This window comes from Aspergillus ochraceoroseus (assembly GCF_002846915.1).
Source record: "Aspergillus ochraceoroseus IBT 24754 chromosome Unknown P175scaffold_1, whole genome shotgun sequence".
In the NCBI taxonomy this organism is placed as follows: Eukaryota; Fungi; Ascomycota; class Eurotiomycetes; order Eurotiales; family Aspergillaceae; genus Aspergillus; species Aspergillus ochraceoroseus.
The window spans coordinates 2,227,340-2,241,789 of record NW_024468476.1 but is presented as its reverse complement, the minus strand read 5'-3'; the positions used below and the strand labels follow the sequence as shown (position 1 = coordinate 2,241,789).

Sequence of the window (14,450 nt, the reverse complement as noted above, 5' to 3'; positions counted from 1 at the left end):
TGTTTGAGGATTCGGCCGAGCGGAATATTCTTTCAGACTCATAATGAGACAAGGTCTTTATATACCGTTGCGATAAGTCGACTGTTCTATTGTGATCTATGTCCAAGCATCTTTACAAAGTACTATGTTTTAACCCAGGTTCTTGTTCTTCTTCGTCTCCTCTCGTAGTTCGTTGGTTCGTCTATACCCGCACCCCGTTCACCTCCTCGCCCTGCGGGACCTTGGCAGCCTCGCGCTCGGCCGTGCTAAGCTGCAAGCCCTGGTCGTCCCAGCCCTGGACTCCCTTTTTGTACAATGTCTTTTGTTGCTCGCGATCGATCATGGGTCCGTCTTTGCCACGACGTTGGCGCGATTCAATGGTCTCTACCAAAGAGGCGTTGTCTGATTCAAGGGTGTATCCTTCCAGGTCATCGAGATCGATCTTTTCGGTGAAAGTGTAGGTACGGTATTCGGTGTTCGTCCAGCCGGTTCCTAATTCAGGAAAAGAGAGAGAGAGAGAGATTAACATCGACACTGGTCCTCAAGGGGAAAAGCAAGTACAGGCACAACTAACCCTGGTATTGGCTGCTGTCCTCCCAGTCTTCGGTAAAATAATGTAGGACGCCGCCGTGGGAAACCATAATAATCTCCTTCTCCGGTCTAGCCTTCAGCCAGCGTCGAGCATCGCGTGCGCGTTCCTTGATGGCATGGTTGGTTGGGGCGTAGCGACCCTCCTAAACCACGGAAAACCCATTGTTAGTAAACATGCTTCGATAATAATAAGAAAGAAAAAAAAAAAAAAAAGACATGCCTTCACGTTCCACCCCTCATGCACCAAACTCGCATCAACAGGCAATCCCTTCTCGTCAATCTCCTTCTGTAGCAGGGCAGGGTCCGTGCCCGTGTCGCAAGGAACATCACTGGTCTCCTGGATATCCGGCAGCAGAATCAACTTCATGTCTGGGTTGGCCTTGAAAACTGGCTCGAAGCTCTGCAGGGCTGTGTACATGGTCCGACGGAGCGGGGAGGCGACCACGAGGTCGACCTGGTCATGGCGGGGGAAGGTATTGTAGAGTTTGCGGCATTGTTCGTTTCCAAGATCGGTGAGGAGAGGGTCGGGGATGGTGTGGTTGGCAGTGCAGAGGTTGTGGAATCCCTAGTTGGGTGTCAAGATCGAAGATTAGTCACTTTTGATGTTTTGGAGGGGGGTTGGAAATTTAGAATTTTTTTTGCCCCTGGTGACGAAAAAGGTGGATTTGGATTCCGTTTGGTTGGAGGCATACCTGAGCGTGGCGAACACAATGGATGATGGGTGGCATTATGATTGAGATTAAAGATGAGATGATTTGAGCTGAAGAGTGTCGAGTCGAGGATGAGAAGAAGAAGAAGAAGAAGAAGAAGAAGGAAACGCGGGGTAGGCGGGGCAGGATGTAGGAAGAAGAAGAAGAAGAAGAAGAAGAAAAGCCTGGAAAGGAAAGATTTCAGAGATGAAGTCAGGAGTCAGTTATGAGTCATTAGTTAACAATGATAACTTCACCGTGTGGCCCAAACTGGGGACTTTGTTGGTTGACAAGAAACGAGTTTTTATCGCGAGATAAAGGGACGATGTCCGGAGTCTGGAGTATATGTGGCATATTTTACTATACTATGTATTTGATTTAACATTATGAAAGGATACGAATATACCCAAATTATCTCTCCACTTACTCATGTATATCGGAACCCTGCCACCAGAAGCGTATAGCCGGGTCGTGTTTTCCCACGCAGTCCATCACGGAGACCGCTGAGGCACGCGAATCAAAGATACGAAATATGAACCGTTCTATTCCATGCAAAGCATATCCCCCTGTTGCAAGCGTAACCAGTGAGACGCAGCCTTTCAAGTAAAGAACGTGGAAAACAGTAACTAGATGCTTTCCACTTCTCGTCATTCCTTCTTTTCTTCACGGTTTATGTTGGTGGTTCTCAGAGTATTCAGGTGGGCTAGGATTGCCCAAAGCCGGTCCCAGTATTCTGACGGATGTAGATAGCTTCGTCGCTTGTGTTTCATCCGCGATAGAAAAGGATAGCATCCACTCGAACGAGTGGCCATGTTTGATGTTACAGGTGACGAAATCCGGGCAAATAGACAAACCCGTGCTGAGGCGGCGGTCCCCTGCCTGCAGTCCACTAGGATGGAGAACCAGATGGAGAAATTCACCAACATCACTCTCCTGGTTTTCCTTGCTCGAGTCAAATACCAAGGGCGTCTCGAACTCTTGGAAAATCGAGCCCAAGCCGAGGTCGTAGGTAGAGGAATGGTCATCGTAATGAGTCCGGCTGGGAACGAGATTTCCGGGGGCCATGACAACAGTCTTGCACTTGAGGATCATCTGAACAGAGTTCAGTTGGACCTTCTGGACGGTATTGTGAATGTCCTCGCTTGTCGTGCTGGGGTCCGGAGAGAATTTGATCACCAATGGGATTGGCGAGGGGTTTCCAAGCTGGATCACACGGGGTGACTGGACTTGAACCTTGTACCCGAATGTTGGAACCTTGGACGACTGAAACAGCCTTTGCGTCTTTTGCTTCAATGTTAATTCGGCATGCTCCATTCCCGGTAGCAGTCGCTGGGTTCGGACCATATGCTGAAACAGGTGTTGTTGGGGGAGCTGAGAGCTGCGAGATATGGGATTCTCCAACGAGGGATGCTGCAGCAAGAGAGGGAACGTGGCCGTGCAAGTCTCCTGCGAGCCTCCTCCACGGCTATAACTGAGCACACATTCGAGGTAGTATTCTACAAAGCCTTCCGATTTAACCCTCCAGCCATGATTAAAGGAGTAAAATGTGCCAGGGAGTGGCAGTTCGGCGAGAGTATTCAGAGGCAGATAGGTCTCGGTGCCAGAATTATCCAGTGCCAGTGAATGATCCGGCCTTGTGGGCAGCGTAATCGTGAAGGGCCAGGAAAGACACTCGCCTCCGTGGCTGTGACCTTGAGCCAGATGTAATGGGCCTTTCCCGACCAGAGTCCACCGGCCCCGATGGTGGCTGTGTACTAACCAAGTATGTATTGTATATCCCATTGCCAAACGGATGGAAGAAGATATCCCGGGAGCATTTTTGCTCGTGTATAGTACTGGTCAAGGGCAAAGTTGACGAGAGGCTTTTTTATATAGACTTGCTGTACGAAGGTCGCTGTCCAAGCCAAAATAATACCTCCCAATTATTGACATCAAAGGGGAGAGACGGGGAATGTATATACAAAAACTCAAGAACTTATAGTCCGGTTCCTGATAAGAATAATTAATGCCTCTCCAGCAGCCCGAAAAGTCCGCCCATTTTCACGCAACCCCAAATCCCCGCGCATTCTCGAGCGCTTTGTTCAGCTTTTCCTCCAGCACGCTCTTCGACGAGTATTCGGGTAGAAGTAGGCGCCCGAAACACGTCAGGCTCGTGGGAAGGCGCTGGAATAATACCCTGTCAGTAACAACTTCACTACCCCCGAGAAAAAAAAAAAAGAAAAGAAATCGCGCTTCACTTACAGTATCACCAACACCGTTCTTCTGAATCACAAACATGATGCTCGCAATCCCATTAACCGGAACCCGATCACTAGCCGTGACAAATTCCAAAAGCTGTGCCCGTTTCTCTGCGGGAAACTCGCGAGCGACGCTCCAAAAGTCTCGAATCACCCGATGACTTGGCCCAAACCCACCCTCATATCGTGCATGGTGTTCTAGCTCCGCTATATCAATCTCCTGGATCCCCTCCACTACGGTCTTCAACGCTTCTGGGGTGAATATAGACAACGCCGGCCGGTCGAGGCACGTGTAAAACCCCTGCGCAAATGCCTCAAACTGTGCTTGGATCGACTTGTTCGTCAACCAGAAGACGTAGTCGTTGACAAATTTCCCCCGATTCTCGTTGGTTACCAAAGCAGCTTCATCGGACGGTGGTGTTGGTGATTGCAAAACCACAGAGCTAGCAATCGACTTGGGGGCCTCTCCTCGTGAATCGGTCGTCGCGGCCACCGTGGATGACGGGGGACTAAGATTCGCCTGGTCTGTATAACGGCAGACCTCTGACCAAGGGGGCGGCGAGTAGCGAAATTGGGTGCCCCCTGACTGGGAATATGGGAGAGGCCAGGGAGCATCTTTACTGACTTTCTGCATATCAACCGTCTCAACCTTGCCAAATACCTCGAAACTGAACTCGTATGTTCTCATAAAGATATCACCGACGTCGCCTTCATCCCAGGACAGAAGCTCGTCTAGGCCCTTGGTAAGCTCCGGCCAGCCATCCCGGATGTGATCCAAGTGCTTCACCTTGAGACCGAGAAGTTTGCGGTAGAAGGCTGTCGGAAAGTTCACGGGGAGAGTGAGGCCATTATAGACTGCCAGGGACATCAACAGGCCAAGAAGCTCAAACTTGTAAAGTGGCTCTAGTGAGCCAGGTTGGAACCAGGAGATACGGGTTCGGCTGTCCATTGTGAACATTCCATAGGACGGATCAAGAGCCTCAGCCATAAGCACCCTAAAAAATTCCTGTTGAACACCACCATGATCAAGGCCTTCTTCCCCCTCATCCATACCCATCTGCACCTTCAACGGACGCATAAGTTCTCGCCTTTCGCGACGCCAGAGCTGATTTAGGGCGTCAGTGAGAATGTTGTCACGTCGGACAATGAGCACTAGATAAGTACTCATCGAAGTTTTCATTCGAGCAAGTAGTCCAACATCATCTTGAATCTCTATCGCCCCGAAGGCAGTCTGTGTCACATGTCGCGTAGTGGTCATAGCTGCTTCATAGTACTTAGACATAGCAGAATAATTCAGCGCACGAAAGTATATAACCAAAGCAGAAGGCGGAAAGAGGAACGAGTGAGATAAGAGATGCAGAGTCTTATTGCTGGGAACTCGTGCCATCCATTGCACCGGCATCTCCAATGGCTCCAGTCTCTCCGAAAGGAACGGGGTGTGGAAGTCTTCCGCCGTCAGGCCAAGCCGACTTCGATCTTTATAAAGGGCGGACAGTATCTGCACAACACCTCCCTCGGAACTACTTTTGGACATTTCCGGGTTTCCATCCCAGGCCTTCATTAGAAGGGTACGAAGCCACTCAGTGATGATTGCGGGAACGCTTGGTGAACGCAAATCTTGCTCCTCATTATTTAAATTCCCAGTTGTGAGCTCATATTGCTGGCTAAGACTGTCAACAATAAGGTCCAAAATGCTGCTTTTACGCTTCGACGACTCTTGAACGTATCCACGGCGAGCTTTTGAGATCTCGTGGAAGGCCAATCGTGCAGTGAGAGCACGCACGAGACGGTCAGCCAGCCGAAGAGCCAGCTCGTGTTCTAAGATATCAGTAGCTTCAATAACTATCTGGGCATCTTTCACAGAAAACTTCTCCATATCCGCGCTGGTAGCCACAGCCCCAGCGGACCGCATGCGAATCATACCACGCCAGGTAGAGGCATCTATTTCAGGAAGGGAGCAAGCCAAGGCAAAAAGTGCCACAGTAGCAACATCTGCTGCATTTGCATCTGAAACGTATTGGTGATGGGGCGAATCCGATCCACGGCGGACAATTATAGGGCCCGACATTGGCATGGCAGAGTTGGAATGGCAGGATGAACGCCTAGAGCCTCTTCCAGACGACGATAGTTCCCTCGGAGGTACAAACAACGTCTCCAAGGCATTCCACAGGCTATGAAAAATGATATCCCTCGGGCAGATGGAGAACAGTTTGCGCAATGAGGGGTATAGGTGTTCGAGGTTGAGTTTAGGAGTAGCTCTACTCGACTTGGATTCGTTTGGGGGAATACCACTGTCCCGAAACGAGTAAAGGAGTTGTCGAGCGTTTCCTAGAGCATAGAAAACACTTTGCGTGATAAATCTAAAAACTGCTCGTTGTCGGAATGTGGCGTATCGCCACTCAGTGTCCTCAAAGCTGCCACTGAATTCCATGTGAGCCAGTTCGTCCGTCCATCTTTGTGCTTCATCATCTGACAGAACTAGCATCTGTTTCAGCCCGTCAACTATTTCAGTACTGAGATGTGTGAGTGATTGAATGGATGTGGTATCGCGCATATGGTGTTGGCCATGAAGTTCTACACGGTTGTCATCAGATGATTGAACCTCAGACGGTGGTTGTTCCCCTGCTCCAGGAGTAGAATCATGGTAGCAAGTTTGAACGTCATTCAGGAATTTGGCACCGTCCCAAGAAACTCGCCTCTCCTTCTTGGGCTTATCATGTAAGCGGCCTCCATCGGCACCGGCCGCTCTGCCGCGATGCTTCTGGGCACGATGCTTCAACGCGGGTGGCGAGGGTATATTGACAAGCCCATCGGGAGTAGCGTTAGAATGGGCACTGACCGAAAGTTTCCTTGCTGGTTTAAGCTCTGGATGCGATTTCTCATCCAAACTTGATCTCGGACTAGGGCGCCGGAGCTCCGCTTCCGTGAGAGATAGGCGCTTGATCTGTTGATTGGGAAGCCTCAATTCTACCGCAGTTGTTTGACTCCCTGTATGGCGCGATGACGGTGTGTGGGGGTTTGCACCGTCAGGGCGGTATGGGCGATGGCGACTTTGCTGGGGCTGGTCCTTATCCGAGTCGAGGTGTGCCTGGCATGTTTCTGGGTTTGGCGCACGAGAACTAGGGCGACGGAACGCGCGCTCCTGTTCGTGGTCAAATGCGGTAGGAGAGCGGCGAAGAGGCAACCATTCAATCATCCTCAGCGAGAGAGTATCAAACAGGTTTTGAGTAAACGACTTAGGGTCCTTCAATCGCTGATTAACAGTGCTCTTCGGCTCAGACAAAGGCGCTGCCTGCCCTAATGACCCCTGGGTTACCAATGAGCTTTGAACAGCATCGCCTCCAAACTGAGGAGAACCCTTGTTCTCATTCACCAAGGATTCGCTTGACAGCTCGCCCCCAGTAGAACTCGGAGCTGTTGCGGCGGGATCTAAACGGTTCCGTGACAGGTCTGGGTCTGGAGTGGAAGGAGCACGGCTGCGACGTTTCGACCGGCGTTGTTGATCATTGGAAGCAAGTTCGGACGGTACTCGAGAGGCGTTGCGGCAAAGGCCACTTTCCGCATCGTCTAAGCTCGCCAGGTAACAAGCCAGCGTCCGGGCGCTTAGCTCAGTGTAACGACGATACGGCCCTTCTGTCACCCTCTTCCGATAGCTGGCACAGGTTGGGGTTTGGCAACCGGGATCTTGGCATCCGTAGAGAAGTTGGTTCTTATATCTAAAGGCGCAGCAGAATTAGGAACCACCCCTGGCCGAAATTGGCATACATGTATAGACCCACCTTCTAACCAAGAGATTAAACTGCCGTCGACGTTCATCACGATACCACAATAAGACCTGCGCAGGATCCGAAACATCGACAGTATTCTGGGAGATAATGTCAGGGGAATTCAGCGGGAGTTTGGACCGATGACACTGAGATCTGTCAATGCCACCACGAGAGCTCTCGTAGGAACCCACGGAAGGTCCGCGGAGCCGAGTCATTTCGTTGTGCGGCACATAACTTGATTTCTATCAAGAGGGGATCCGACGCGTGAAGGGATTTGACCTGGATTGATGTGTAATAGGATCCGAAGACTGAGATGCGACGAATGATGGAAAGTTGTCGGTGGTAACGGCGACTGGCTTCGGATCACCTCCACTGATCGCTAATCACGTTGATGATAACACCTCAGGCCCCGAAAGTCAATGCCAAGACCGCTCTAGTCCCGTGATTCTGATGAGTCATCCTATGGGTTATGTAATCCCACGGGCTGGCGTAGAAGCACGTGCACCAACGTCATACCGGCCAAAAAGGGAAAGGCGAGGAATTTGTGCGGTCCAGAAGAAACTCTTGTCAATCAGCGAAAAGTGATGATTGATCGTTGTATTACTCATTCTGAGTCTTTTCAGAGGTCGGAGTCTTCGAATAGAATCTGAGAGAACTTCATCTTTTTTCTTATATCTTGTTGACTGTTCTCTTTTGATACTTGCCTGATACGCCAGCGCGAGTTCAATTTTTCTGCGCCTCCACCCCGCCTCATAATCTGAATCTTTTCTCCCCCTCCCACAGTCGCCCAACCATACAACCAGCTTGCTCGGAGTTTCTACCACTTATCAACACCATGGATGACCTACCGTATACTTGTAATACCTGTCTTGTTGCGTTTCGCCGCAGCGATGGCCAGCGCGACCATATGCGCACAGATTGGCAGTCGGTCCCTCCTCCCCAAACAAAAAAAAAAAAAAAAAAAAAACTGTTCACAGATTTGTACCCGGAAATAAAATGCTGATTCCTCCTTTACTCTCTAGTCTGTATAATATGAAGCGCCGTGTGGCTTCTCTGCCCCCTGTTCCCCAGGAAACTTTCAATGACAAGGTCCTGGCCGCTAAAGCCTCATCCACTGCCGCCGCCGCCAAGGCATCCTTCGAGAAAACCTGCCTTGCTTGCCAGAAGACTTTTTACAGCGAGAACTCGTACCAGAACCATGTGAAGAGCTCGAAACACAAGGCCCGCGAAGTCCGAATGAACAGGGACCATGCTGACGACACATCATCTGTCATGAGCTCAACCTTCTCACTTGGTGAACCAATCAACACATCTCGTTCTGGAGAGGCAGATGTTTCTAAGGTTACTGACAGCCTGAAGGAGGCTACTATTGAAGAGGAGGAAGAGGAGGAAGAGGAAACAACTGGAGATGACGAGTACTCGTCTTCCCGCTGCCTGTTTTGCAACATCGAAGCGTCCAGCATTGAAGAAAACACCGAGCACATGTTTAAGAGCCACGGCATGTTCATTCCTGAAAGGTCATATCTTGCGGATCTAGAAGGCCTAATTCACTATCTGTACCGGAAGATCAACGAGAATAATGAATGCCTCTATTGTCATGCCGTTCGAAACAACCCTGCTGGCGCGCGTACCCACATGCGTGATAAGGGCCACTGCATGATCGCCTTTGAAACCGAGGAGGAGCAGATCGAGATTGGCCAGTACTACGATTTCCGAAGCACATATTCCGATGATGAAGATGAGGATGAGTCCAGTGAACTGGTCGAAGATGGAGGTGTCAAGGTCTCGGGTTCAGATGGAGATGAGGACGGCTGGGAAACGGAAACATCTGCCTCCTCATTGGATGAAGACGAAGCAGACAACATGAAGAACGCCCCTGTGGTCTACCGAACCGAGTATGAACTTCACTTGCCCTCTGGTCGCACCGCCGGCCACCGCTCCTTGGCCAAGTACTTCCGCCAGAACCTTCACAACTACCCCAGTGTCCAGGAACGCGTCGAGCGTCAACTTGCAATCGCCAATGGCGAGATAGAGGAGGAACAAAAACCTCGCGGTCGCAACCTCAACCGTGCTGTCGTCAGCCGTGCCAACGGCGGTACGGGCATGATTGGCGTTACGGGCGACCAAAAGCGGGTGGTCGTCGAGACCGAGCGCAAGGAGCGCACTCGTGCCATTCGACAAGAACAAAGATACACAGCTCGTGTCCAACGGGCAGCCAACAACCAAAAGCACTTCAGGGTAAGAATTTTTGTCTTCTGTCTTTCTCTAAACATGACTAACAATCCTTCCAGGATCCCCTCCTCCAGTGATTTTCTTCCCCTTCTTTTTCCCTTGCATGCATACGATCCTATCTACATTGCGACTTTGGTGATGAGTTTTTACGAGGTTTTCTCAAATCATTTTCTCCTGGCTTTTTTTTTTTTCCCCGTTTGCCATTCACAATCAAATCATGGTTAGTTTACACATTATATTATGCTCATGACCTTATCGGCGAGGATTCACTACGATTTCTTAGCCTGCTTGCCGTCCATATAGAATCCAAAGTTGGTTCTTCTGAAAGCTGCATTGCATGTATTGTACATACAAATGTACATCCACAAATGCCATGATTCTCATATAGTACCTATTTATATTTATATCACGATAAAAGTTCACGAATGTGGTGCGACTTTTTTCCGACATAGATAAAACCGGATCCCTACTACTCCGTACTGCCTATATGAGTAACTCGTTAACGACCTTTCCAAAAGTCTCACTAGAGTGGCAAGGAAATGAAAGAGACAACAAAGATACCTAACCACCCAACCACCTCAATAGTTACTAGTAGTTAGTACTAGTTAGTACTAGTGCCTAGGTAAGCCCAAGCACAGACTGACTTCATTCCAAATCCCCGAGATACCTGATACCATAGTGCTCCGTACGTACGGATACAAGATGTAAGAACTCGGGTCCACATGACGTACGTACGTCTCAAGCACGGAGAATACACGGAGTATTACACTGATTATGTGTGATGGATAGGATAGGGTCCACTGTGGCACTGATTAGCGGATCAGGTACGTATCGCCGCTGTCGGCTAACGAACGAGGGATTTTCCACAGTCCAGAGTCCAGACGCCAGAATCAGATCCTATGTAGACTACTAACTAACTAACTAACTAAGTGGGGTTGGGCTTGCCTTACGCCGTCAGAGCGAGAGTAAAGAAATCCACAGGGTCACGCGACTCAAAAACGCTGTAGGGCTATACCTGCTAAGTTATACTATACTATACCAGGCTGTGTAATTAGGTACCTGGAGTTAGATAACTAGTTAACTACTCAAAAAATGATGATTAATTTTGTTCTCGATTGAACTAGGCGGAAGTGCCAGTGCTCAGTCTACCTCACAAATTAGGTACACAACAGGAACCATTCGAGTGAAAGAGGCGGCAAAGCAGAAGAAGAAGAAGAAGAAGAAGAAGAAGAAGAAGAAAATTGATGGGATAGAAATTTGAGGGTTTGATATGAAATGTACGGCGAACCAAAGACCCGCCAATTCGTGAGAGTCTATGGAGGCAATCACTATGCTAATGAACTATACTCACACATGAAAGATGACGATGGAACAAGGACTCTCTGGCCGGCAGAGGGGGAGGAAAGAGATTAGCTTAGGAACGAGAGAACGAAACGGTGTTATCATGGTAGTAGAGGCGCCTCCTCGTCGTTATGACTGCTCAGGTTCCCAGACCCGTGTTTATGTTTGCGGCGCCGGCGACGCTTTTTCGACTTGTCGGTCTGGTTGCCATCTGTGTCGTTGAGATCGACGACGTCGCCTCCCTGACGGACAGGGAACTTAGCTCGAGATCCTTGCCCTTCGGCTTCCGAGGAACTGGTGCTATTTGTATGAAGCACTACTTTGCGGATACCGTTGACATCCACAATGTGTTCTGTAATGCTGCCACTGCGTGCAGGGCCTCGATGGAGATAACCTGAAGGAGTTGGAAGGTCGGCATCCTGGGAACGGGAGTCTGAAGATCCGGTCCGGCGACTGTGAGCTGAACGGGGCGCGCTGTCTTTCTCCTCACGGACTGCTTCTGGTATTGATACGATAAGACCATTTCGCACGCCAGTATCCACCGAATCGTAAGCGCTATTGCTCACTCGCAAAGCATGGACGCCATCGCTTGCGTTAATTCCACCCGGTGGCAAGACATCCCGGTCAAGACTAACAGGCCGAGTAAGCGACAGGGTGCGTCGGGTGTGCGAGTCGGTTGCGGAATCAGCATCCATTAGTCCCGACCGCGAAGGAGAGGTGCTGCCGCGTTTGATCTTTACGTTTTGGTATCGCGTCTGACGTGGGCGGCTGGCCAAGTTGGAAGGCCCCAGATGCTTGAGGTGCTCGCGAATTTCGTCGGTAGTTCCCAGGTGAGTCACTAAAGCATCCGAATCCGAGTCCTTGTCCCCCTGGGAACGGCGGAGTTGAAAGCGCGGAAGAGGCGCTTCTACAGAGCTTCGACGGCGACTCATATTGTGAGTGCTCGGGGCGAGGGCATCGTTGTTCACGTCCATCAAGGTGGCGTGTGTCGGTAGCGAGGGTGGATCTTCAACAATTCGACCCTTAGGAACCCGGGAGTAGGGTGCAGGGGCCATACGTCGGATTGCCTTGTGAACGTCGACAAAGACGTCAGACTCATCAATGATTTCCCTAATTGAGCAACCGGTTAGTTCGCAAATCTTGGTATTCAGTATCGAAACTCAGTATACGTACTCGCCGATCAACTCCTCGATGACATCTTCCAAAGTGACCACCCCAAGGGCGCCGCGATCCTCGCCAGGGTATTCTGAGACCAAGACCATATGCGATTTACCTTCCTGGAAAAAGTTGACGATATCCAAACAGCTAGTCTCCGGGCGGGTCTCGGGGAGGGTAGCCAATGCAAAGTCTCGGACAGGTTTGCAGTCTTCGGGATCGTAGGTAATGAGCATCTTGACCAACAGCATACCAATGAAGTTCCGTGAGTTGTCCGGGGCGTGGATAGGGATGCGGGAATAGCCCTGGGAAAGAATGAGGTCCATCGTTTCCTCATCGAGGATGGTATCCACGGACATTGTGAAGACGTCTTCCATTGGAGTCATAATACTTCCGACGGATTTTTCTTTTAGATCAAGGACAGCGCTGATGATAGTGACTTCGTCGGAATTGAGTTGCTCGCCAGCTTCGCCTAACGTCTTATGAAGGGTAACCAGTGTCTTCAATCCCGCTTTCTTGTAGATGGTTCCGTGGTCCTCTCCAAGGAGCTTATCGAGTAACTTCGCAACGGGCCATGCGACAGGAGCCAAGATATACATGAGGGTGAGGACACCGGGGGCCATCCACGCACCGATTGGCAGACCGTGACGAACACAAATTGACTGGGGGACAATTTCGCCGAAGATGACTATATGCATTCAAAAAAAAAAAAAAAAAAATTAGACAACATCTCAGATAATAGGGGATGGTGAATTACCGATCAAAACAGTACTGCCCAGAACAGCAGGCCAACCGCCGCCAAGCGACCGATCCAGGATGATAGGAAGGGTTTCATTTGTGATGACATTGCTGAGCAGCAGGGTGACCAACACCCAGTGTTTCCCACGCTGCAGAAGTCTCAGGACGCTGGCTGCATTCCTGCGTTCGGAGGGGCTCTCGCCTGATGTCTGGATGACCTGGAGGTATACCTCATCCTGTAGGGTGTCGCCAAGATGGGTCAGTGAGGGGAAGTTCGATATTTCGCAATCGCAGCCAACGAGGGGGAGAACGTACCTGGCCCATCAATGCAATTGTTAACCCAGCGAATGCGCCGCCACTCAGGACGAGGGCGGCAGCCACTCCAAGATACAGCCATAAACTTGGATCATCCGCCGGTAAGGGATCGAAGTGGGAGTGTTTTCGAGCGGTAAGAAAATGAGGTGTAGGAGCAGCAGAGACAAAAGAAACATGGGATAAAGACAGCATCAGGAGTTTTCCCAAGCCTAGGACGACCGGCCGTAGGGCCAGAGAACGGTTGGCAGGTATCGCCATCACCTACAGCAGGTGAAAGGGAAAGGAGACGAAAGAAGGAGAGCAAGAAGCAGACAGGAAAAGAAAATGAAAAGAAGAGAAAGAGACCAGGAGGTAAAAAAAAAAGGAACGAACAGAAAAGAAGAAACGAGACCAGGTTTAGAGAGCCATTCTGGAGGTTTCTCGCACCAGTCGGTGGATGGAGGCTAAACGAGTGGACGAGCGAATTCGATCGGAGAGCACGAAGTAGACCGGAGGCGGATTGGCGAATGACGCGCAAGTCGGTGGAGGACCGGGGGGGAGTGGAAAAGGACGGAACTGCAGGACGGTGGATGGGTTCAAGTCGAAGGAGTATGATTCTTAGGAATAAACGATGCTTGAATGGATAAATTAAAGGACGCAATCCAATTGTCGTCGTGGTGTTTTCCCTTCATCTCCAGGATTGAGGCATCCATCCCTGTTTGCACCTTACAGCTCAGGCTACAGCCGGGGTGTGTATGCCTGAGGCAGGACGACCAATGCAGAATAGATTTGCCCCTCCACTGTTGCCTCAGGCCCCCGGTAATTCTTGCAGCAAAATCCAAAATCTAGAACCTGTTTAGAATCCACTCGGGCTGGGATTTTATTATCAATCGTTATTGAAAAATCAGATATACCTACTAATGCAGAAGTTGGCCCACAAGTTTAGTGTCGGTGATTGCCGACCTAGGTATTATATTTCTCTCGCCTATAGAAACTGGAAATAGTGGTGTAAAGGTTTTTCATACTTTATATTGAAGGAACAAAATTTCAGATATACGGAGAACTATCTACAGAGTATTGCAAGCACTACTGATCTACAATCAACTCGAACTCATTCACCTATTGATCTCTTCTCAGCGCTTTTTGTTGTAATCTCGAGGGTATAAAACAATACGGAATGGCCGTGGTGGCAACTCATCCAGACTTGGTGTAGAAAAATTTGCTATTGTGTTTGAATTAAATGACTAAGAGCAATATTAAGTAAGGTAAGTAAGGATACATTGACTGTAGGTGGTTTTATGGCTTGGATATCTACCTTATATGGATGTATACAGTACTAGGCAAAAAGTTAGACCAGCTCATGAAGACTTCAACTTCAAATAACTTGCAATCATATATATCCATTCAGTAACTAATAACACTCTCAG

General features: G+C 49.7%; 5 protein-coding genes across 5 annotated transcripts; 1 reads left to right on the top strand and 4 right to left on the bottom strand.

The window, feature by feature from the left end:
- Positions 1-88: 88 nt before the first annotated feature.
- On the bottom strand, positions 89-1,610 carry P175DRAFT_034408 (uncharacterized protein). The gene is made up of 4 exons (XM_040892894.1): positions 1,263-1,610; positions 791-1,135; positions 554-713; positions 89-471 (listed from the first exon to the last, which is right to left on the bottom strand). Exons 1-4 carry the CDS (start codon positions 1,296-1,298, stop codon positions 182-184), a joined length of 831 nt encoding a protein of 276 aa, XP_040755802.1. The 5' UTR covers positions 1,299-1,610; the 3' UTR covers positions 89-181.
- A 312-nt stretch (positions 1,611-1,922) lies between these two features.
- On the bottom strand, positions 1,923-3,041 carry P175DRAFT_0430065 (uncharacterized protein; the record flags this gene model as incomplete). Its single annotated transcript, XM_040893404.1, has 1 exon — positions 1,923-3,041. One exon carries the CDS (start codon positions 3,039-3,041, stop codon positions 1,923-1,925), a length of 1,119 nt encoding a protein of 372 aa, XP_040755801.1.
- A 32-nt stretch (positions 3,042-3,073) lies between these two features.
- On the bottom strand, positions 3,074-7,624 carry P175DRAFT_0449885 (HECT domain protein). Its single transcript, XM_040894450.1, has 3 exons — positions 7,276-7,624; positions 3,501-7,212; positions 3,074-3,422 (listed from the first exon to the last, which is right to left on the bottom strand). Exons 1-3 carry the CDS (start codon positions 7,476-7,478, stop codon positions 3,300-3,302), a joined length of 4,038 nt encoding a protein of 1,345 aa, XP_040755800.1. The 5' UTR covers positions 7,479-7,624; the 3' UTR covers positions 3,074-3,299.
- A 474-nt stretch (positions 7,625-8,098) lies between these two features.
- On the top strand, positions 8,099-9,720 carry P175DRAFT_0427250 (putative C2H2 finger domain protein; the record flags this gene model as incomplete). The annotated part of the gene is made up of 2 exons (XM_040893223.1): positions 8,099-8,187; positions 8,286-9,720. The coding sequence occupies 2 exons, from the start codon at positions 8,099-8,101 to the stop codon at positions 9,718-9,720; spliced, it is 1,524 nt and encodes a 507-aa protein (XP_040755799.1).
- A 1,217-nt stretch (positions 9,721-10,937) lies between these two features.
- Positions 10,938-13,302, bottom strand: P175DRAFT_0426540 (putative DUF21 and CBS domain protein (Mam3); the record flags this gene model as incomplete). The annotated part of the gene is made up of 4 exons (XM_040893179.1): positions 10,938-11,946; positions 12,010-12,679; positions 12,749-12,965; positions 13,045-13,302. 4 exons carry the CDS (start codon positions 13,300-13,302, stop codon positions 10,938-10,940), a joined length of 2,154 nt encoding a protein of 717 aa, XP_040755798.1.
- Positions 13,303-14,450: the final 1,148 nt, after the last annotated feature.

Bases quoted from the DNA above. Each gene is read 5' to 3' on its own strand.
- P175DRAFT_034408 (XM_040892894.1), bottom strand. From the start codon at position 1,298: ATGCCACCCATCATCCATTGTGTTCGCCACGCTCAG. The intron at 1,136-1,262 runs GTATGCCTCCAA...ACACCCAACTAG, and splicing joins ATTGTGTTCGCCACGCTCAG to GGATTCCACAACCTCTGCAC. The intron at 472-553 runs GTTAGTTGTGCC...TTCCTGAATTAG, and splicing joins GGACAGCAGCCAATACCAGG to GAACCGGCTGGACGAACACC.
- P175DRAFT_0449885 (XM_040894450.1), bottom strand. From the start codon at position 7,478: ATGACTCGGCTCCGCGGACCTTCCGTGGGTTCCTACGAGAGCTCTCGT. The intron at 7,213-7,275 runs GTGGGTCTATAC...CTGCGCCTTTAG, and splicing joins TTTAATCTCTTGGTTAGAAG to ATATAAGAACCAACTTCTCT. The intron at 3,423-3,500 runs GTAAGTGAAGCG...GTATTATTCCAG, and splicing joins AGAACGGTGTTGGTGATACT to CGCCTTCCCACGAGCCTGAC.